We start from the raw sequence: 19205 nt of genomic DNA on the forward strand, positions 1-19205 counted from the left end.
CCAGGAACAGCACCTAGGCACTTTGCTGAGTGTAGGGGTTACCTTGAACTCAAAACCTGCAAGCCCAGAAGTGAAGGGGGCCCCTCCCAGTGGGGACTTGGCGCCTCAGGGAAACTGAAGTCTGCCCAGCCCAGTGTCCTTGCGGTGAGAGAGGGACGGACCCACTGGGAGTCCTGGGTCGCATCCCAGCACTGTGAGCCTGCAGGAAGAGGGTGCACAGCTGCCTCTAAGAGAGGCGCGAACTTTTACACCTACTTTTTGTTTCACTTCGGGTTTGGCGTGGCTTGTGGCACCGCCCAGGATCGGGTCCCCTGACACTTATTTTTTTCCACCACCGCCCTGGGGAAGTTACCTCCCTAGCCCGGTGTGGCCTCCACCAGCTGCTCAGAGAACTTCATCCCGGTTACCAGGAGCTGCTCCCAAGAGTGGCAGGCCGTTGGTGGGCGACAACAATGACAACAATCATACTAAGCTTCTGCGGGAGGGGATTGTCCTGTTAAGGCTCCATGATAAAAAGCGGAGACAATTGCAGGGAACCGGAGTTGAAATTCACAAGAAACCAAGGAGCGGAGCGCGAAGGCTGGAGGAACAGACTGGGCTGCATTTCCCTTGCACTCTGGCTGGCCGTGTGTCTGTCTGAGGCCGTCTGGTTGTCCCTCTTTGCTCGCAAAGTTTGACAAATCCCCGAAGACCAGAATCCGATGGCCCCGAGCGTCTCCTACCCTTCCCGCCGCGTGCGCCCCTCTCCCAGGAACCGACCCCACTAACTCCCAGCCCCGCGCGCAAACTTACGTTTGATCTGCCGGGGTTTGCTCTGCTTTCTCCGGGACATTTCGGCCGCGGCCGCTGCAGCCGGGGCTCCCGCGGTGTCCGCGGTCCCCGCTACCGTTCCCTGAGCTGTCGCCGCCTCTGTCTCAGCCGCAGCCGCTGATCAGGCTCGGGGCCGCTGCCGGCCGAACTCCAGGTGCTCCGTGCGCGCGGGATCCCGGCGCTGGGCTCCTCCGGGAGCAGCGGATCCACGTTTGGAGATGAGCAAGCGAATGAGAAGCTGAGCGAGGGGGGCAGAGAGAGTGTGACAGGGAAAGGGGAGGGGGCGACGGTGAGAGCGACGGGGCTGGAGGGGGGGAGGATGGGAATCTAGGAGCGCTCGGCCAGGCAGAGAGAAAAGGGGAGGGAAGGGGGGGCGGTAAGAGAAGGAAGAGAAGGAGGGAGGGGAAGGAGAGCACTCAGGGGGACCCGAACTGCAAGGGGCGGAGGGTGCGGGAGGAGGTGCGCGCTTGCTCCCCGCGTCCCCGGCTGCCGGGCAGAGACTCGGGCGCCGCCGCCGCCGCCGCTCCGGGCCGCGCCGCGCTCGCACTGCTGCGGGAGGTGGCGAGGCGCGCGAAGGAGGGGCGCGCCCGGGCTGTGGGGAGGGGAGACTATGCCATCAGCGAAAGGAGGATTGGCTGCATCCAAAGCCAGTCCGGATGCAAACTCACGGCCGGGCCTCGGTCGCGTGGAGTGCAAGGGGATCGCGGCGTGGGTGGGAGTTGAAGGGGTTGATGGGGTTGAGGGAGACCTGAGGTCTGGAGGGGGGGCACCTTCTGCAGTTGTCACCGCGTCAATGCTGGGCAGCTGCCAGGCCACCCTTCCCCCGCTCCCCTCCCAGCAACTTCTTCCAACAGCCTCTTCCAACGGACCCCCTCACACTCCTCCCTAAAGCCTCGCCCATCTAGCAGGGCACAAAGAAATCTCAGTCTCCTTCCATAAACTTTGTGCTTCCAGTTACCGCTCCCCTCCAGGAGCCCCCGCCCTCCGCCCTTCCAGTTTCTTGGCAGGAAGGTTAGGCCACTGGCAAAGTCCCCGGCGAAAGCCAGCTGATCACAAACGCCAACTGTGTGTCTTGGGGCCCGTTAAGTCCTCTCATCTGCCCAGGCTCTCAGGAGACCATTTCATTGCTGTCAGAGTTCCCGGGAGACTGCTGCGGATAGGAACCATCCCCCACTGGGCCCACACGGATGGGGTGCTGAGCTGTACTCACAGAGCTTTTCGGCATCTTGCTTGAGAGTTTCCATTTGAAATAGTGAAATTCCCGAATCGGGAGTCAGGCAGATATTTTCCTCACATCCAAAAGGACGATGGTTAGCTGGATGATTCGCTCTAGGTAGGAAAGGAACTATGAGCTCTAACACGAAATACTAACTTTGTGTGAAGTCTGTGGAAGTTCTGCAGTTCCACCCTGCCCCCGTGACCTTCCATTCTCTTAGTTCTGCCACAGGGAAGCACCGTGGAGCTAATAAAAGATTTGTTATTGTCATAATTTTTCAATCAGGTAAGATCCAACAACTATTTCCTGGTTCTTTCGTTTATTGGATTCTGTTTCTTTCCTATTTGTTGGTTGTGTGTTTGCGGTTTGGGAAATGGCAAGGCACGAGAGAACATGTTTTGAAACGATCGCAAAGCATTATTTGAGTCAAGTTAAGGTGAGAGAGGTTCACTTAGTTTCACAGTTTCTGATACACTGAGTACTAAATGCAATTCTTGCAGGTGTGAGAGAAGGGATGTGGCCGTGAAGAACCAGCTACTTTATGTAAATAGCGTTTACTAATAAACTCCTATGATCGCTAACATGCATTTCCTAAATACTGCCAATGTCTCCCCCAGGAGGCTGTGAAATTGTCCACTCTGACCTGAAATGGGGTCCCCTTTGTTATTTGACTAGCATAGACACAAGCATCATCAAATGATACTCTAAAAGGGTCTGGGGTCAGCACAGAGCCTGGGCTGCTGGAGCATAATGCAGGATGCTCCTTGTGCAGGCAGCTCTCTACTCGCTGTCATTTTGTATCCCATCAGGACATCTTCTAAAGGTGCAAAGCTTTTCCTCATGAAAGGTATGGCTGGGCAAATTTTAACACCAGGCTGGAGACCAATTGTGACTTTGATTACACTGCCATTAGCTCTATGGCCATATGAGGTTTTAACAGTGCAGTGCATGATCCTTTGCAATGGAAAAGGCACTAACTGACCAAGTCCTTGCCCTGAAGATGCAGCAAATTAAGATCCTAAATCCCATGAAAAGCAAGGTTATTTGTACTTACATTGTGGGGTGAATAAGCAAACGGAGACGTCGACTTTTTGCCTCCTTCATTCTCAATTCATTACCGATAAATTGGCATGCTGAGAATCTTAGAATTGGATTTATTGTACATTACAGTTTTCATAGATCTTTGACAGAATTGGCTGACTTATGTCACCCAAAAGGAATGTCCACCGGAATTAAAATAACACAGCAGTTAGTGTTTCTTTTGGCATCTGAAATAGTTAAATATGCAAAGCAAAAAAGAAACAAATAAATCTGTGCTAAACATTTGCTTTAAAAACTGAAAGGAACAAAAGTCAGGAAATTTAAGGCAAGATTGATAAAATAACCAGAGTATGTTATTATAAACAGTATATTGGTTTATCGAAATGTATAACCATATAAATATATGTATGTTAATGAAATAAATTATATTTATTTGATTAATGAAGTAAATGTATATGAATGAAATAAACTGAATACTCCTACATCTATTTTCTCATCATTTTAAAATGAGATTATGAGTTATATTTAAGGTTCAATTTTTAGTTTCTCTTGTTTATCTCGCCGTGGTTATAAAATAAAAAGACAGCAAAACCTATAAGGAATTATCTCTGTCCAAATGGATCTAGCAGCTCCAAGCCACAGCTACATGGCTCCCAAACAATGATTATGAAAACCACAGTTGAGCGAAGCATCAGGAAACGGCATTGCGAAACCACAGCAACAAATGTGTCTGCGATACTGAAAACCACAATTCACAACTAATACCCCGTGTCGCCAATGACTATTAACTATACATGTGCAAATGTGTAAGTAACTGCACAAAATAATTTCTCATTTACATAAAAATGAATTATTCATTTTTGAGACTCACAAGACTTAATGCCCACATATTGGTTTGTTTAGAAAAGTTTCTGCTTCTTATAAGAAATCCTTCTAAATCCCATGTAAAATGATAGTTAATTTAAAAGCAGAGAACATATAACTCTGAGTAATAGCTTCTCAAATATTTAAAGGATTGATCTGCAATCGATCTGAAATGAGCACCTACCTCTTTCTACTCTCCTTCCTAAAGTCTCAGAAGTAAAAGGCATGTTAGCAGGAACTGATTAAGAAAGAAACAATAGAAAGGATTTGATTGCAAATTCAGCGAGAACAGAGCTGTGTATGTTTTCAAATAGTTGCTCTTCAGTGCTTACATACAGATGAAGGAGATGATATCCTGTATAAGCGTATGAGGCTGTTGTAGTCTTACAAGTAATATGCAAAATGTCCAGTTAAATAGGAATGTCAAAAGATGTAATTTATTTGAGAAAAATATGCTTCATGTACGTAATTACCCTACTGATATTTTGAACTTATCTGAACTTCAAATTTAACTGGATACCTTGTATTTTATCAGGAAAACCTACAAATATAACATTTTGGCATTTGCATAGATAGATAGATAGATGATAGATAGATAGATAGATAGATAGATAGATAGATAGATAGATAGATAGATAGATAGATATAGAGAGATAGGTAGACGGATATTTACAATCTCGTTTGTAGAACAAGTAGAGAAACCATGACGTACTTCCTGTAGTCATAAATAAATTAATTCTTGATTGATGCAATATTTAGGGAAGGTATGGTAGAAGGAATAAACTTCTCTGCAAGAATTCTAATGTTTTTTTAGCACAGTACAAAAATTCAACTCATAGAATAAGTGGATTGTATTCATGTCTGTCTGTTCTGGGATTTGTTTTATAAATGCGCTTCTCTTTTTTCTACAGGGAATCAACAAATTGACCAAGAAAGCACCCAGGCCAATCTTATGAGATAGCAAATTACCTTCTTTATTATGAAAGTAAGTAATAGTCAAAAGCTTCAGAGAGACTGAATGTTTGCTCATATGTCATAACCAGAAATTGAACACAGTATATCTGTCTTTGGTTTGAGATTGTGACAATGGATTGAACAAGAACCAAGTATAAAAGTCGTGTTTATTATTCCTGAGTATTTCTTAAAAATAATTTTAATGGTTTAAAAATAGAGATCAACAAATTCACCGAAATGCCACTCCTGTTTCATAGCTATGGAAATGAGTCCCAGCTTTCTTGCAAAGAGGGCTCTGAAATATTCACTCACTGAATTCATGAACCTCCCCATCCCTAGTGGGAGCTTGTATGCATAAATACTTATCTAAGTGTGTCTACTTAATTTATCAGATTATCGAAAGTCTATGAAAATATCTCTGCACATTGTTTTTAAAAAGTCCTTGTTCTCTTTATTTTCAAATGCTTATATAATCCAGGAAAAAAGACAAGTATGGCTTAAGATTTTCCTCTAGTTCAAGTCACTTTTCTGATAGAGCAGAATCATGGGGTGACTATTTAAAACAGGAAGAGCAATGTTTCTATGACAGTATAATGAAAAATGTAAAGAATGTAGTTAACTCTGAAAGAGTACCCTTTCCACTCTACAGATTTCTCTTAGGTTTGCCTGGCTGTTCTGCTAATAATAATAATAATCTTAAGAAACACCTCCTCCTCCTCTCTCTCCCCACCTCATCTTCCTCTTCCTTCACCCCCTCCTCCTTCCTCTCTCCCTCATCCTCCTTCTTCCCTTCCTCCTCCTCCTCTCCTCTCCTCCTTGTCTCTCTTCCTCTCCTCCATATTATTATTTAGGTGGGTTGCAAATGCAACCTTTCTCAATCCCTAATCAATTAAGCTATTTCATCCTTCTGTCTGTTGTGATTGTCTTGGGATTCTACATTGTTCCTATGACAGTGGGTCCTGAGAGATTTTCCTAAAGTTCTTGAGAAAGAGGGGTATCTCTCCTCTTACACTTTCTGCCCTGGAGAAATGCAAATGAGAAGTTGCTAGTGGTCACAGTCATTGAAAGATGTCAATATCAACATTTGATTTTTCAGTCTTACGTTCTTACAGAATTCAAATCAAAACACACATCAACGTTTCACGACTTGTTTTAGACACCTCAATATTGTCTATGGGCACATAAGTGTCTGAGTCTTGGTCACTTGTACTGTATTTCACTTGGATCTGCTTGGTCAGGTGTACCGCTATGTGGTGGCATCGTTTTAGTGCAGCTGTAGATGTCTTTCACAGGAAGACACTATCAGCCTCACAAATATTAGTGAGATGCCTCTTCTTGGGTACTGACAAGATGAACATCCACTACAACATGTCCTATTTTGTTGAACTACACTGGAAACTGTTCTATGTAAGCCTGGCATTACCAAGGCCATTCTCTTTCCACTCATTTATTTAGTAAGTTCTCTGATTTTAAGGGTTCCCCCAGTGTTGGACATATAAAACATGTTAGCAAAATTATAGAAATAAACAGTAAGATCAGGCTGATCCTGTCTCATTTGGGGACTGATTCCTAATCCTCAGAGACAGAATACTCAGTAGAGGAAACAGCAGCTATGTTTATCTAAGATGCCTGGCTTCGTGTTCTTATGGCGTATACATGGCACCAAAAGAATATATGTCTGAAATCTGATGGGCCAAAGGTTTTAGTAATCCGGAGTTTATGTAAAGAGTTGAAATCTTTACGTGAGCTTGATGAGTGACTATGTAAAACTTCTAGAATTTTGGTATATTCTGTTGCCATAAAAAAAAAGTGATGGGGTTAAGTAGCTGTTGTGGTATATTGGTGAAACAAACTTCATAGGCTATTGTGTTTGGAAGGCTGGTCCCAGCTACAAGTGTTGTTTGGGACTGTGAAACACTTAGGAGGTAGGACATAGCTAGAGGAAGTAGACAATTAGAGGTGGGGTGGGCTTACGGTCACTGCTGCTTGAGTTTGGATGTGACTAGACCAAGCTCTAACTTCAAGCGCCAGCTGACAAGCTTTGATTTCCTTGGTGTGTCTTCTGAAGGAAGCCAGAGTGGATCTTAAATCCTCTAAGTTGTTTCTTCTGGTTATTCTGACAAAGACCGCCAACTACTGCAGTGACAGCAGGGAGACAATTAGCAAAAGGAGTAACTGCTGACTGCATCAGCTGAGAATCCACAGAGTTCCACTTCCTGCTCTAGGCTGGCTTGGCAGCAACAGTGCTTCAGACATGCAAGGCAATGAGACGCCAATGGCTCCTCAGGAGACAGTTTTCCCGATTTCTCTGTTTTGGCTATTTTTGGCATAAATTTGTACAAGTTGATTCCTGTAATATTCAACCCCAAAGACTAAACCAAGATAAAAATTTAACCATCTGAAACTTTGACTTGCTTAATTAAATATTTACATTTAGAAGCATCAACCTACTTTAAATTTTATACTTTATTTCAGAAGAACTACAAAGGTATCTAGGATGATACTTTTGCCAAGGGGCCAGGTGGAGGGTGGCAAACAAACAAGCCTTATAAACATGAAATGAATAAGTCTTCAACATGAATTAGATCTCACCATAAACTGCCATCTACTACTGATTTTGGACATTCATGCCAAGTTAATGAATGGGAGAAATATTTGTATTTTCAAACCCAGAGTTCCTCAAGGGCACGATGATAATTGACATGCAAATACACAGCCCTCTTGACTGCATAGATTCTGGTCCCAGATGTTTGGTTTAATGTTTTACTTTGCTCTTCCACATTTGAATAAGCATCTAGCAGATTACCTTGCACATAAATTTTAAGGATGTCATTATAATTCACCAGAATAATGTTTATACTTGTGTGGTGAATTTTATTTTCTATCCTATAAAACTTTTTCTATAAATTACTGAAAGAAAAGCAACAATTTAACAGATTTTTAGGATACATGTATATGTATAGATAGAAGCAAGTCACCTCACCTGATACCTATTTTCCAAATTGTAATAAAATAATTCATTGGGAATAAGTTTAGGGAGAAATGAATATTTCATATGCTGTGAAATGGACCTATAGAGAATTCTAATGTTATCTAATTCTGCTTTTTCCTAGACATTATATTCATTTTTGGTCATCTTTCTAAAATTCTATACACTATGATTATTTTACTTCCCTGGTTAATATAATGCTTTCAAATATGCCAGCACATTCAGAGAAATGAGCTAACTATACCAGTAAGGGTCTCTTTTATCTCACAAAGGTGCTCTTCTGCCCCACTATAATCTGATAGTTCTCTGCCACTGAAATTTTCTTTCCCTCATTACGCTGGAGGTTTCCTTTATTTTATCCTGTAGTGGGATCTAAGTTTCTTGAATTATCTGTATTCCTCAACCATAAAGAATTATGAAATAAAGAGAATCATATGCAGAGAGCAAAGGATAATTACACTAGACTTCATATATGCTTTGTGTATAGACTATGTATATGTTTGGGTTTCCTTCCTAATAATACTGATAATTGTTTGTAACAGTTTCTGCTGGTCTTCTATGACTTGATCCTGAAAGTATCTTAGGTGATACATAGTTGCCGAAAGACAATTCTTTCATATTTTATTATTGAGTCACATGGGCTAAGTAGGAAGGGTGGGCAATTTGGATAGAGAATAGTGCTTTTACCCTGTTGAATCTGTCATTTCCATCCTGCTTATACTTGTCATTTTTAAATTGTGCATTTTATTATATGTGACATACGTGCAATATAGCATTATCTCTATGACTAGAAGCAGTATTCGTGTTTACCACCTTGGTTGTCACCTCTTAGTGATCAGTGTTCCATGCAATGAAATGTTTGTGTATCTCGGTTTATTTCCATGATGACATTTCAGACAACTGTTACTGAGTATTGCGTTTGCACGTGCAAGTCTCTCAGCAGGCGTGAAGTATTATTTAGGCCTTAACTAATTATTTTACATCTTTTCTCCACTTCCTTTTTCAGCTAAGGAACACTAATCTTAGTAAAGACGTGATGCAATTCAAACTAGTACTAGTCTTTTGAGATCTTCCATCTTGGTTTGGCCCCCTGATGTAGTACAGAACAAAGGGTGGAGAATAGAAAGCACTGGATAAATTTTCCTGGATAAATGGAAACCTAAAATGCCCGTGGTCAGAAGCCAGGAAGCATCTTCTCCTTGAGCCTGTTGGCATGACTTGTACCTGGAGTGGAACAGGGGACATAGCAGGTTTTATTCTCTGAATAACTTAATAATTACACTTCGTGACTCTTATCCATTCAACATTTCTTGAAACAATAAATAGACTGCTAAATCATCTTTTTATTATATCACCTTTCTAATATTTTATTTTATGAAATTATATCATTTCCCCCCTGTTGTTCATCCCACCAACCCCTCCCATATACTGCTCATTAATTGCTTTCAAATTCATGGCTTTTTTCATTAATTGTTGTTACAGAAAACAATTGCATATATAATACATACTATATATAATACATGCATGCTAATAAACTATATAACATATTAATGATTAATTTATATGCATGTTATTAATACAATCTATAAATGCAAAATTTATTTACAATTATTTACAAATTATTACTAATATTATGTGTATTATATACTCACATCAATATATATTTATTCATTATATATTATATAACACTATTAATGAATATTATGATTTATGTGTATATTAGTTGTATGTAAATAATAGATCTTATATATTATATGTGTATACAAATATATATTTCTAAATGCATAAATAAAACTTGCTAACTCTTTTTTTTTTTTTGGTTTTTTGAGACAGAGCTTCTCTGTGTTGCTTCAGAGCCTGTCCTGGAAATAGCTCTTGTAACCAAGTTGGCCTCAAACTCATAGTGATCTGCCTGACTCTCTGACTCTTTCTCCCAAGCACTCGGCTTAAAGGCATGTGCCAACACCACCCGGATCTGCTAAGTCTTTATAATGTAAATTCTATGTCTGATTTCAGGACTGACCATTTGGTATTAGGGAATCATTCTGTGTGTTCTTTCCTAGAGAAAACAGTATTTTGCCCTCTCTGCATTCCTGAGTTGCATATTGTTCTTTGTATACTGTTGGGGGTGGGGGCCTGGCTAGCTTACACCTGAAATAATCATACAGAAACTGTAGTAATTAAATCGCTTCTTGGCCCATTAGGTCTAGTTTCTTATTGGCTAACTCTTACATATTAATTTAACCCAGTTCTATTGACCTGTGTATCGCCATGTGGCAGTGGCTCACCAGCAAAGTTTTGACATGTCTGACTCTGGGGGCTCCATGGCTTCTTGCCCCGCCTTTCCTCTCCCAGCTTTTAGTCCAGTTTTCCCTGTCTACCTAAGTTCTGCCCTATCAACAGGCCAAGGCAGTTTCTTTATTCATTAATGGTAATCACAGCACACAGAGGGGACTCCCACATCAGTGTAGGACTGAGATCTCACAGGATTTCACTGCTGCTGTCCTCGGATGGTTTTGAAGTCATCTGGCAGCCATAAAAAAAAAACTCCACATACTTTGGATGGCAGTTGAAAAGGGAAACTCCTAAAAGACTTTAGCTATCTACACACTTAAGTCTTGAATTTATTCTACAATTGTTACTCAGTGTGTAGGTGTAGGGGATGCTGGACCTGTTTGGCTCTATATTTGTATTCATGAAATGTGCATTCAAAACAAATCTTACTTCTAGCCACAAACCTTCCAAACAAGGTGTTGTTTCCTTATCTTCAAAATCCTGGCTTTTGAAAGACTATACTCTTGTCTGTTAATATTTCCACATGTCCTGTCTGCTCTCTACAGTTTCTTCCAGTCATTTTGTCTTTTTTTTTTTTTTTTTTTTTTGGTTTTTCGAGGCAGGATTTCTATGTGGTTTTGGAGCCTGTCCTGGAACTAGCTCTTGTAGACCAGGCTGGTCTCGAACTCACAGAGATCTGCCTGCCTCTGCCTCCCAAGTGCTGGGATTAAAGGCGGCCAGTCATTTTGTCTTTAAAGTTTCTTTCTTTTCTATTAATAGTTTGGTTTTTTCCATCATTAGGTTTTTGTGTTTTTTGTTTTTGTTTATTTTTATTTTTTATTATTATTGTCTTTCCCTTGTGAAAAGAATACCTAGTCTGTGGATTGCAGACACTGATGCTCTCTGAAATTATTGAATAGCATTAAGAACTATACAGCTTACAAGTCTGATGAAGAGATTAGTGAGAACTCTGAAGGCCTGGATGCTAATGTACCTGCTAAAATCATTTGCTTGCAATTAAAATAAAATAAAGCCATACTCCATAAAGATAGTCCATGAAGATAATCATTTAGGTTTGCTAGTAAAGACTTAGTTGCTAGCTACTGGATTTTGGGAAGTGATTAGATTGTGAGAGCTGTGACCTCATCAACCTATTAACGTACTGATGGATTCACATTCTGATAATACATTGAGAAGTATCAGGAAGTGGGACTTAATTGAAGGTTTAGAGATGTGTCCATAAGAATACTATATTCTATCTCTTGATTCCTCATCCTCCTTCTATTCCTCCTCCTCCTTTTTTCCCTACCCCTATTCTCTCTTCCTTCTTCCAGAATTCCCGTAGGTGGTGATAGAGGAAGGTCACTGGTTAAATAAAAAGAAACTGCTTGGTCCTCATTGGTTAGAAGATAGGTGGGAGGAGTAAACAGAACAGAACGCTGGGAGGAAGAGGAAGTGAGCTCAGACTTCACAGCTCTCCTCTCCGGAGCAGACACCTCAGAGAGACGCCATGCCCCAGCTCCGACCCAGGATGGACTTAGGCTAGAATCTTCCCGGTAAGACCGGTGCTCACAGATTATTAGAGATGGGTTGATCGGGATATCAGAATTAGCCAGTAAGGGCTAGAGCTAAAGGGCCAAGCAGTGATTAAAAGAATACAGTGTCCGTGTAATTATTTCAGGGCATAAGCTAGCCGAGCAGGCGGCTGGGGTGTTGGGGACGCAGCCCCACCGCCGCCCCTATTACTACAGGTAGGTATCTGCTTTCTTCTGTCTTGAGCTATTTGCTTTCTGCCATGGTGTTCAATATAAATGATCATGTACAGGAACCATGAACCACAATAAATCTGAGCTCTCAAGTTTATTCTTCTCAGGTTTTTGGTATAATGGACAACACAAGGCATAAGGTAATTATACACTTCAAGTATGGAAACTATGGCTTTGGTTTTAACATGCATAGAGAGGTAAAAGTGTGGGTGTGGCTACTGAGCATGCATGTGTATCTTCACCAAGATACCTCACAGTCAGCAAAACAACACATAATTAAAAACACGAAATTTAAAATAGCCTTAGGGAAAACATTTATATATTCTTCTTTTTCTTGCTAGTTTTACCCTTGTGATGGTTACTATTGATTGTCAATTTGTCAAGAATCTAGTGTCACTTAGGAGACAAGCCTCCAGGCACACCTATGACAGAAAATAGTTGAGGGTATTTTCTGGGCATAATTGTGGGAGATTATCTTGATCATATTTATTCTTTTGGGAATATCCACTCTAAGGAGGAGCAACATGATTTCAAGGGTTTAGGCAACATATTGAATATAAAGGTGGAAACTAACTGAGCACAAACGTTCATCATTTCTGCTTCTTGATTGCAGATGCAGTGTGAACAGCTGTCTCAAGCTCTTGTCAGCAGGATTTCCCACTAAGATGCACTGTGCCCTTAAAGTGTGAGCCAAGACAAGGCCTTTATCCCTGGATCTGCTCTTTTAGGGTATTTGATCACTTTCTGTTTGTTTGGTTGATACTAGCTAATATCCATAAATATGCATTAAGTCAAATTTTACTCTCAGTAGACAAAACAAGTTAAAACCTCTCTGAATGAGGACCTGAGAAAATGGCTCATTGAGTAAAAAGCTTTATGGGCAAGCAAGTTTAAGGACTTGAGTGTACATCCATAGCACCCAAATAAGTGCCAGGGGCCTCAGTGTCTCAGCTGTATCCCCAGCACTGATGGGCACAGAGGGATGTCTAGAGCAAACTGGATAGCTAGACTAGCTGAGTGGACAAGCTCTGTGTTTAAAAAGATCCTGCTTCAATATGTAAAGTGGAGAGCAACCAAGGAAGATACCAATATCAACCTCTAACTATCAAATCTCCCCATCCACATGTGTCCACATCCACGTGAACACACGCGTGCACAATTACAGATACCACACACATTTGAGGCAATAAATGAATCAGTGATCAAGTAAATAAATAAACTTCTCTATGTTAGGTGCAGCGGCTGCAAAGAACACCAATTGCTCGTAAAAATGAAAAACAGAAACATACGTGTTTTCACCCTTAGACACCAGCTTCATTCCTTAGCATGTGATGACTTAGCATTGTGTGAGAAAATACACTTTGATGATTGCAGAACACATGGGAACTCCACTGCCACGGCTGGTACCTAGCTCCTGTATCTATTCTGCCTTTCTATTAAACCACACCTGAATGGTACCAACCAAAATGACAAAAACTGCACCACCCTGGAAATAAAGGCTAGCTGTAATGATTCTCTTGCTTAGTGCTCTCTCTGGCCCAACGAACTTGCATTTGTGCAGGGAGAAAAGGAGTGTTCAGAATGACAAAAAAGCATGCACTTCCCATGCATGTACTGTAGCTGTAGATGCACTAACTCTATGTCTGTGCTGCTGTGCAGAAAGTCAATGGCGGTCTCCTTTTATCAAGCATGCTTCTACAATAATGAGCAGTTACCAAACCTTAAGAAAATGGACAGTGTCTGGACATGCAAACAGAAACCTGAATTCTAGTTGGGATGCCTCTACCTGGATAACTCCGTTGGTCCTTTTGCCTTCTTCCCATTGGAGTCCCTATGGTTCCATAAGTTCTAAAATAAGTAAATCTGTAGTTCTAAATAATATTTTTAAAGACTATGTTTTAGATTGAATTTCTAAGGGGGGGGGTCAACTTGGTCTAATTATTGGTTGTGTGGTGCTTTCTTGCCTGACAGACTTACAAAACGCTATTGATAGTGTTCCCAATCTGTCAGATGTTGAAAAGTATTTCCTTCATTCTCTTTCTTTGTCTGTATGTTGAATGACTCTATACAGAGAAGACCAGTCATGATCAAGATTTCTTGGGCCTTCTCGATAGAGATGTCTAGATAACCAAGTGAGAAGGAAATGAGAATTTTGTAGGCACACACACAAACACACACACACACATCTTGACCATTAATCATGTTTTTGGCAGTTGTGAGAAACACTACTTGTGTTTAATATACTATGGAGTACTGCTTTTAGATGATCTAGTTATATGTTCATTATAATATCTGACAGGAGCCTCCAAAATACAGTTTTAGTAAGAAGTATAGTTTATGACTATATTCTTCTGTGTGTGTGCCTACAAAATTCTCATTTCCTTCTCACTTGATCACAAGGTAAAATTTGAATGACCTAAGTAAATATGTTCAATACAATATCTTATTTGGGTTACATGTTCTAAACCTATCTATACTTGCTTAACTTTTAAGTTTACTTTTCCTCTGACATACTGTCATATATCCTGTCCCTGCTTTCCCAGGATGGCAGGAATTAAAGTAGAAAACCCCTTCTCTTTGGTCCTGTTCTTTGATAAAAGCCTTTCCTACAAACACACATTTCATAAATGACACCATTATGGGGATTTGGAGAGTTTTATATTATTTTAATGGTGAAGCAAAAATCCCTTTACTGGTAAAATAGAACAAAACCCAGACTTCTATCCAAATAATGTCATCCTAGAATCTGAATTATCAATTTCTCTCTCAATCAGTAAATAGATATATTGTATATTGACTCTGTACCTGGCCAGTCTTTTTAGGCTTGTTACTTGATAACTAACCAAAATAAAGACCTGGTTACAGTCTTAAATGATCTTCCCACCTTGATGAAAATGCTACAGAATAGAGACTTACTTAAATTAAAACAAATAACTCTGTGAAGGTCAATATTTATGCCATGGTCTTAATAAAATTGAAATTACAACTTTATATTCTAATAATTCTCTGAAGTGTCAACATGAAAAAGAGTTCAGAAAAAGAACAGGATGATTAATTTGAACTTTTCATTTTAAAGGACAGAAAATGCTGATTGAACTACAATGTAGGCCCCCCCTATGATTTTCATTTATTTGTTTACTAAATTAACTATTCTTTATGAATATATATAATCCACTATTCAACAAAATATACAAGATACAGGTAGAAGTAAGAAGACAATATGTATTAATGCCATCCTGGGCCAGCAGATTATCAAGAGGTGTGACGTACGGCATTCTGAACTGGGCAGGGGGTAATTTTCTGTTCTTCAGATGACTGCTTTCAGAGCAACCCCATCTTCCTTGATGGGGGCACTTTAGTCAGAGCAAGGAAAGTCAGTGCAGTTTAAGGATAAAAAACCCAAACAGTCCTGTGTCTTTTATTCCCAAATATTATTTTTATAGTTCCTGTGAAACTATTTGTTTGACAATATCTGTGACCTAAAATAATGTCTGTGCACCACAGCACTGGTTTCCAGTTCACCACCTTGTAAATTATAAGGAAGTTTCACCTACTCAAGTGAATAATAGAACTCAACATCAATAAACACCAAAAATGATGAAGATATTGATTTTAATTAAATTAATGCTTCAATGATTATTTCCTGGCTCTTATTCTTTCAATGCTTATTTAAACTGAGCAATTAAAAAAAACAATATGAAACAATTTCTTAGTAGAAGATTTGGGTGAAACAATAGTTTTTTTTGCATAGTTAAAGCATGGAGATCCCCTGTTTAGAGACAACCACTATAAAGGTATGCTGTGTGCACCTGATTCTTTGTTCTTTTATAGCCAATTGTTTACTGTGAAACACCCTAAACAGATGGTATCTTGAACTCTGGGACACAAGAGGCAACAGAAGAATTTCTTGAGCACTAGGCAGTATTGTGCTATACACTAACATAACTATTACCCACAAAATAAACAATGCATATATGATTTCTAATACAAATAATTATTGATAATAACTATTGTCTATTAATGAAATATGCAGCTTGAATGAAAAATACATTAAAAAATATTAATCACTAATGCAACAAGATTATGTGTCAATTTTTGCTTCTACCATTGGTTGTAATCATAATGTATGAGGTTATTGGGAAATATGATCTTTAAGAAGGCAATTAAATTAAATGAAGTCATTAAGATGGGCATTATTTGAATATGACTGTTGCATATTTAAAAATGGAAAATATGAAGGCAAACATGAAGAGAGAGCTAGAGACAGTCATACAGAGAAAATCAAATATACAGAGAGGGAGAGAGAGAGAGAGAGAGAGAGAGAGAGAGAGAGAGAGAGAGAGAGAGAGAGAGAGAGAGAAGCTACATGAGGATAAAAGCAGAGTTGGGATGATGCTTTCGCAGGTCAGAAAATACAAAGATTCTTTTTTTTTTTCAGAATAAAACTTTCTAATGTGGTATCAGAAGAACATGGGACAGCTGTTCCACACAACCATCAAAAGATCAAATCTTGCCAGTGCCCTGACTCCTGTTCCCCAGCATACTGTGACTCTGTAAATCAACTTGAAGATCTGGCACCCCCATGTGGGTTTTGCCCAACAAATAGCTTCTGTCTACTTGATATATAACTGATTTTTAATATGAGTGATAATAATAACAGTGCTTGTCTTTGAGTAATTACTACACCCCAAGCTCCATTTTGATTAGTTCTGACCTTATGTTACAACCTCATGGAATGAATGGACAATGGACGATTTTTCATGCAGATAGAATAATTGTATTATTTTATTAAGTACCAACAAGAAAAGTTAAGTATATTTTGTTTTTACTCAGGGATTACAGAAATTAATGCATTTATAATCATATTAGCATAGAAATTATTATCTTTAAGAGGTTGCTTTTCTAAAAGCATCAGGACTTTATTTTTAGGATAGATAGTATAGGATAAGGACTGTGTTCCACATACTGGGGATAGGGCAATACCTTCACTAAACATCATTGCTCTTACTTTTCAGAATATTCACCATGGATTTTCTTATTTCCTGATTAGGTGGGTAACATATCAATGTCGTTTATAAGACACCTGACCTGGAAAAGCTAAACACACCTAGGAGAAAGGACAAACACCGGATCTTGACCTACACGTACCAAATGGGGGCAGATTGAGTTGTTCCCATTAAGGAACATAAAGGTGTGACTTTATTTGATCCATGACAGGAAGCACACAGCTCTCTTCTTGACCAAAGTATGTATTGTGGCTAGACACTTACTACACATCTTCCTCTTCCTGGTCACATAAGAAAATTGCAGACCATGTGCTCCTTTGAAGTTGGATTGAGAAGATGTAACGAGAAAATAACCTCCCAGACCCAACTCATCACAATACCACAAAATCTTCTATCCTTGCATTCTCTTCTGTGACAATTATATACATCTCTCTCCTTCATTTTAGAAAGAAGTATTTATTAAAGGGATGGGTCCTTTGGGGTGGGATACCTTTGAGCCTCAATGACAAGGAGTTAGTAGGTGGAGGAAGGGAGGGCAATGAGCTGGTCTTGACAGATGAAAGCATCTTTGAATCCTGAGTCACAAGTTGAGAGATAGCTTTCGGAAAACCTTCTGGTGTTTCTCATGAGTAAACGGTACACAGATTCTGAAGTGTGTTTGTCACTGCGTTATAGCCAATCTACTCCACCTGAAGTACAGCCCACGCCACATCAGTTTCTATTGCCCATGTCCAAAACAGCTTGCAGTCAGGGTGAAAGTATAGGACGGTTTAGTATGAAACCTAACATTGATTGAAACGCACCAACACCAAGCTTTTCCATAGTAGTAATAGGCTCAGCATGTAGCTTCTCTACATACCAGAGATAACTTTCCTGAAAAGATCAGACAGGAAAGGCTGGAACGTCTATGGTAAGCACTAGTGGATTTTAACAGAGCTTTTATCCTATAAACAGAGGAATTTGAGATTGTACACTTAGATCTCTCTGACGCGGCTGTGTATCCGACTTCTCGGTTTCCACGAGCTTTCTTCTTTCCCAGGATCAGTCTTATCAGATGATCAGTTGTCTGTTTTTCTTCCTAGATTCTGAATGGGATTGATGTACAGACATCAAAAAGACAAAACCACTGAAGGAAATGTACCCTTTTCTTTGTTTTTGGTTTGACGTTGTTGTGTTTTATTTTTTTTCTACTTTTCCCTATAATACACGAGAGGTAAAAAGCAGAGTTAAAAATATGACAAAGCTAAAACTGGTGATGAGGGTGGCAAATTGTTCACTCCTATTAGTATCCACACTACCCGCTAGCTATAGATTTGAGGCACCATTTGCTCATTATTTTCCCTGTGATGTCCTTTTTGTTTTTCCAGATTGATGGTTTTTCTAGATCGACACTGTTTATGTATAATGTTCTTTCTCAGATGCATCACCTTTTCTCTTCTGTTGTGAGGTTCTGTATTAAAAATATACTCTTTCTGTTTATGCATTAAATGTACCGTGTGCATGTATTAAAGGTATAATCTCTATTCTGAGATTACAAAAACATAACAATTGTTTATGTAGCCAATTTTAGTATACATTTTATGAATGTAATATTTTTCTCTCTAGCTAGACTTAACTTTCATATGAACAATAATGTAGAATTATAATTTGATTTTTCCCCCAAAATGGCTGAGTGGTATTTCTGGCAGTATATTTAGTTTTGACTATTCCCCTGTTATTTCTAGTTAAATTTCCAATTTCCATTTTTACTTATTATTCCTTTTGCTCTTTATTCCATTTATTTACTTATTTTGGTTTATTGAGACAAGGTTTCTCTGTGTAACAGCCCTACCTGTTCTGGAACTAGCACTTGTAAACCAGGCTAGCCTCGAACTCACAGAGATCTGCCTGCCTCTTCCTGCCAAGTGCTGGGATTAAAAGGCATGCGTCCTCACCATCTGACTGAATATCTATTTTTTATGTCTATTAAAGAATATGTCCTAATGTGTATTTCATTTTTTAAAATGAAATTAATCCTTCTCTTCTGTTTTTTATAATTCCTGGAAGATTTCTTCTGCTTTCATCATTTCAAACAAGACCCACCTGGACAGGATTTTTAATCCGTATCTCCTGCTGGTCTCTTTCTGATGCTTCCATTTCTTTGTCTGTCACACGTTTGACATAATTTATATCGGGTGCTCCTCTTACATATATGTGAGCAACAGAAACTCATATTCCTGTTAGAGCCTCCCCGTCCCAAATTCCTTTTTCCTTTCTTATTTAGATCATCAGCCATACTGTCCACC

At 39.7% G+C, this 19205-nt stretch overlaps 1 protein-coding gene and 1 long non-coding RNA gene across 6 annotated transcripts in view; one reads left to right on the top strand and one right to left on the bottom strand.

Moving 5' to 3' along the window:
- Positions 1–2081, bottom strand: part of Zfpm2 (zinc finger protein, FOG family member 2) — a 405201-nt gene extending 403120 nt beyond the window's left edge. For 2 of the 3 annotated variants that reach the window (XM_075961086.1, XM_075961084.1), the window contains exon 1: positions 793–1429. In XM_075961086.1, the coding sequence (XP_075817201.1) occupies positions 793–832 (40 nt within the window). In that variant the 5' untranslated portion in view covers positions 833–1429. Of the gene's footprint in view, positions 1–792; positions 1430–2020 lie in introns of those variants that run through there. The other variant, XM_075961085.1, reaches the window with a different exon arrangement.
- On the top strand, positions 1943–18919 carry LOC142843562 (uncharacterized). 3 transcript variants are annotated; one of them, XR_012909656.1, is made up of 4 exons: positions 1943–2311; positions 4843–4916; positions 12528–12643; positions 16353–18919. It is a non-coding gene; the product is annotated as an uncharacterized LOC142843562 (long non-coding RNA). The 3 variants fall into 3 exon arrangements; XR_012909658.1 differs by lacking the exon at positions 12528–12643 and having other exon boundaries at positions 2093–2311; positions 16353–16721; positions 16965–18832; XR_012909657.1 differs by lacking the exon at positions 12528–12643 and having other exon boundaries at positions 2093–2311; positions 16353–18832.
- Positions 18920–19205: the final 286 nt, after the last annotated feature.

This window comes from Microtus pennsylvanicus, chromosome 2 (assembly GCF_037038515.1).
Source record: "Microtus pennsylvanicus isolate mMicPen1 chromosome 2, mMicPen1.hap1, whole genome shotgun sequence".
Taxonomy (NCBI): Eukaryota; Metazoa; Chordata; class Mammalia; order Rodentia; family Cricetidae; genus Microtus; species Microtus pennsylvanicus.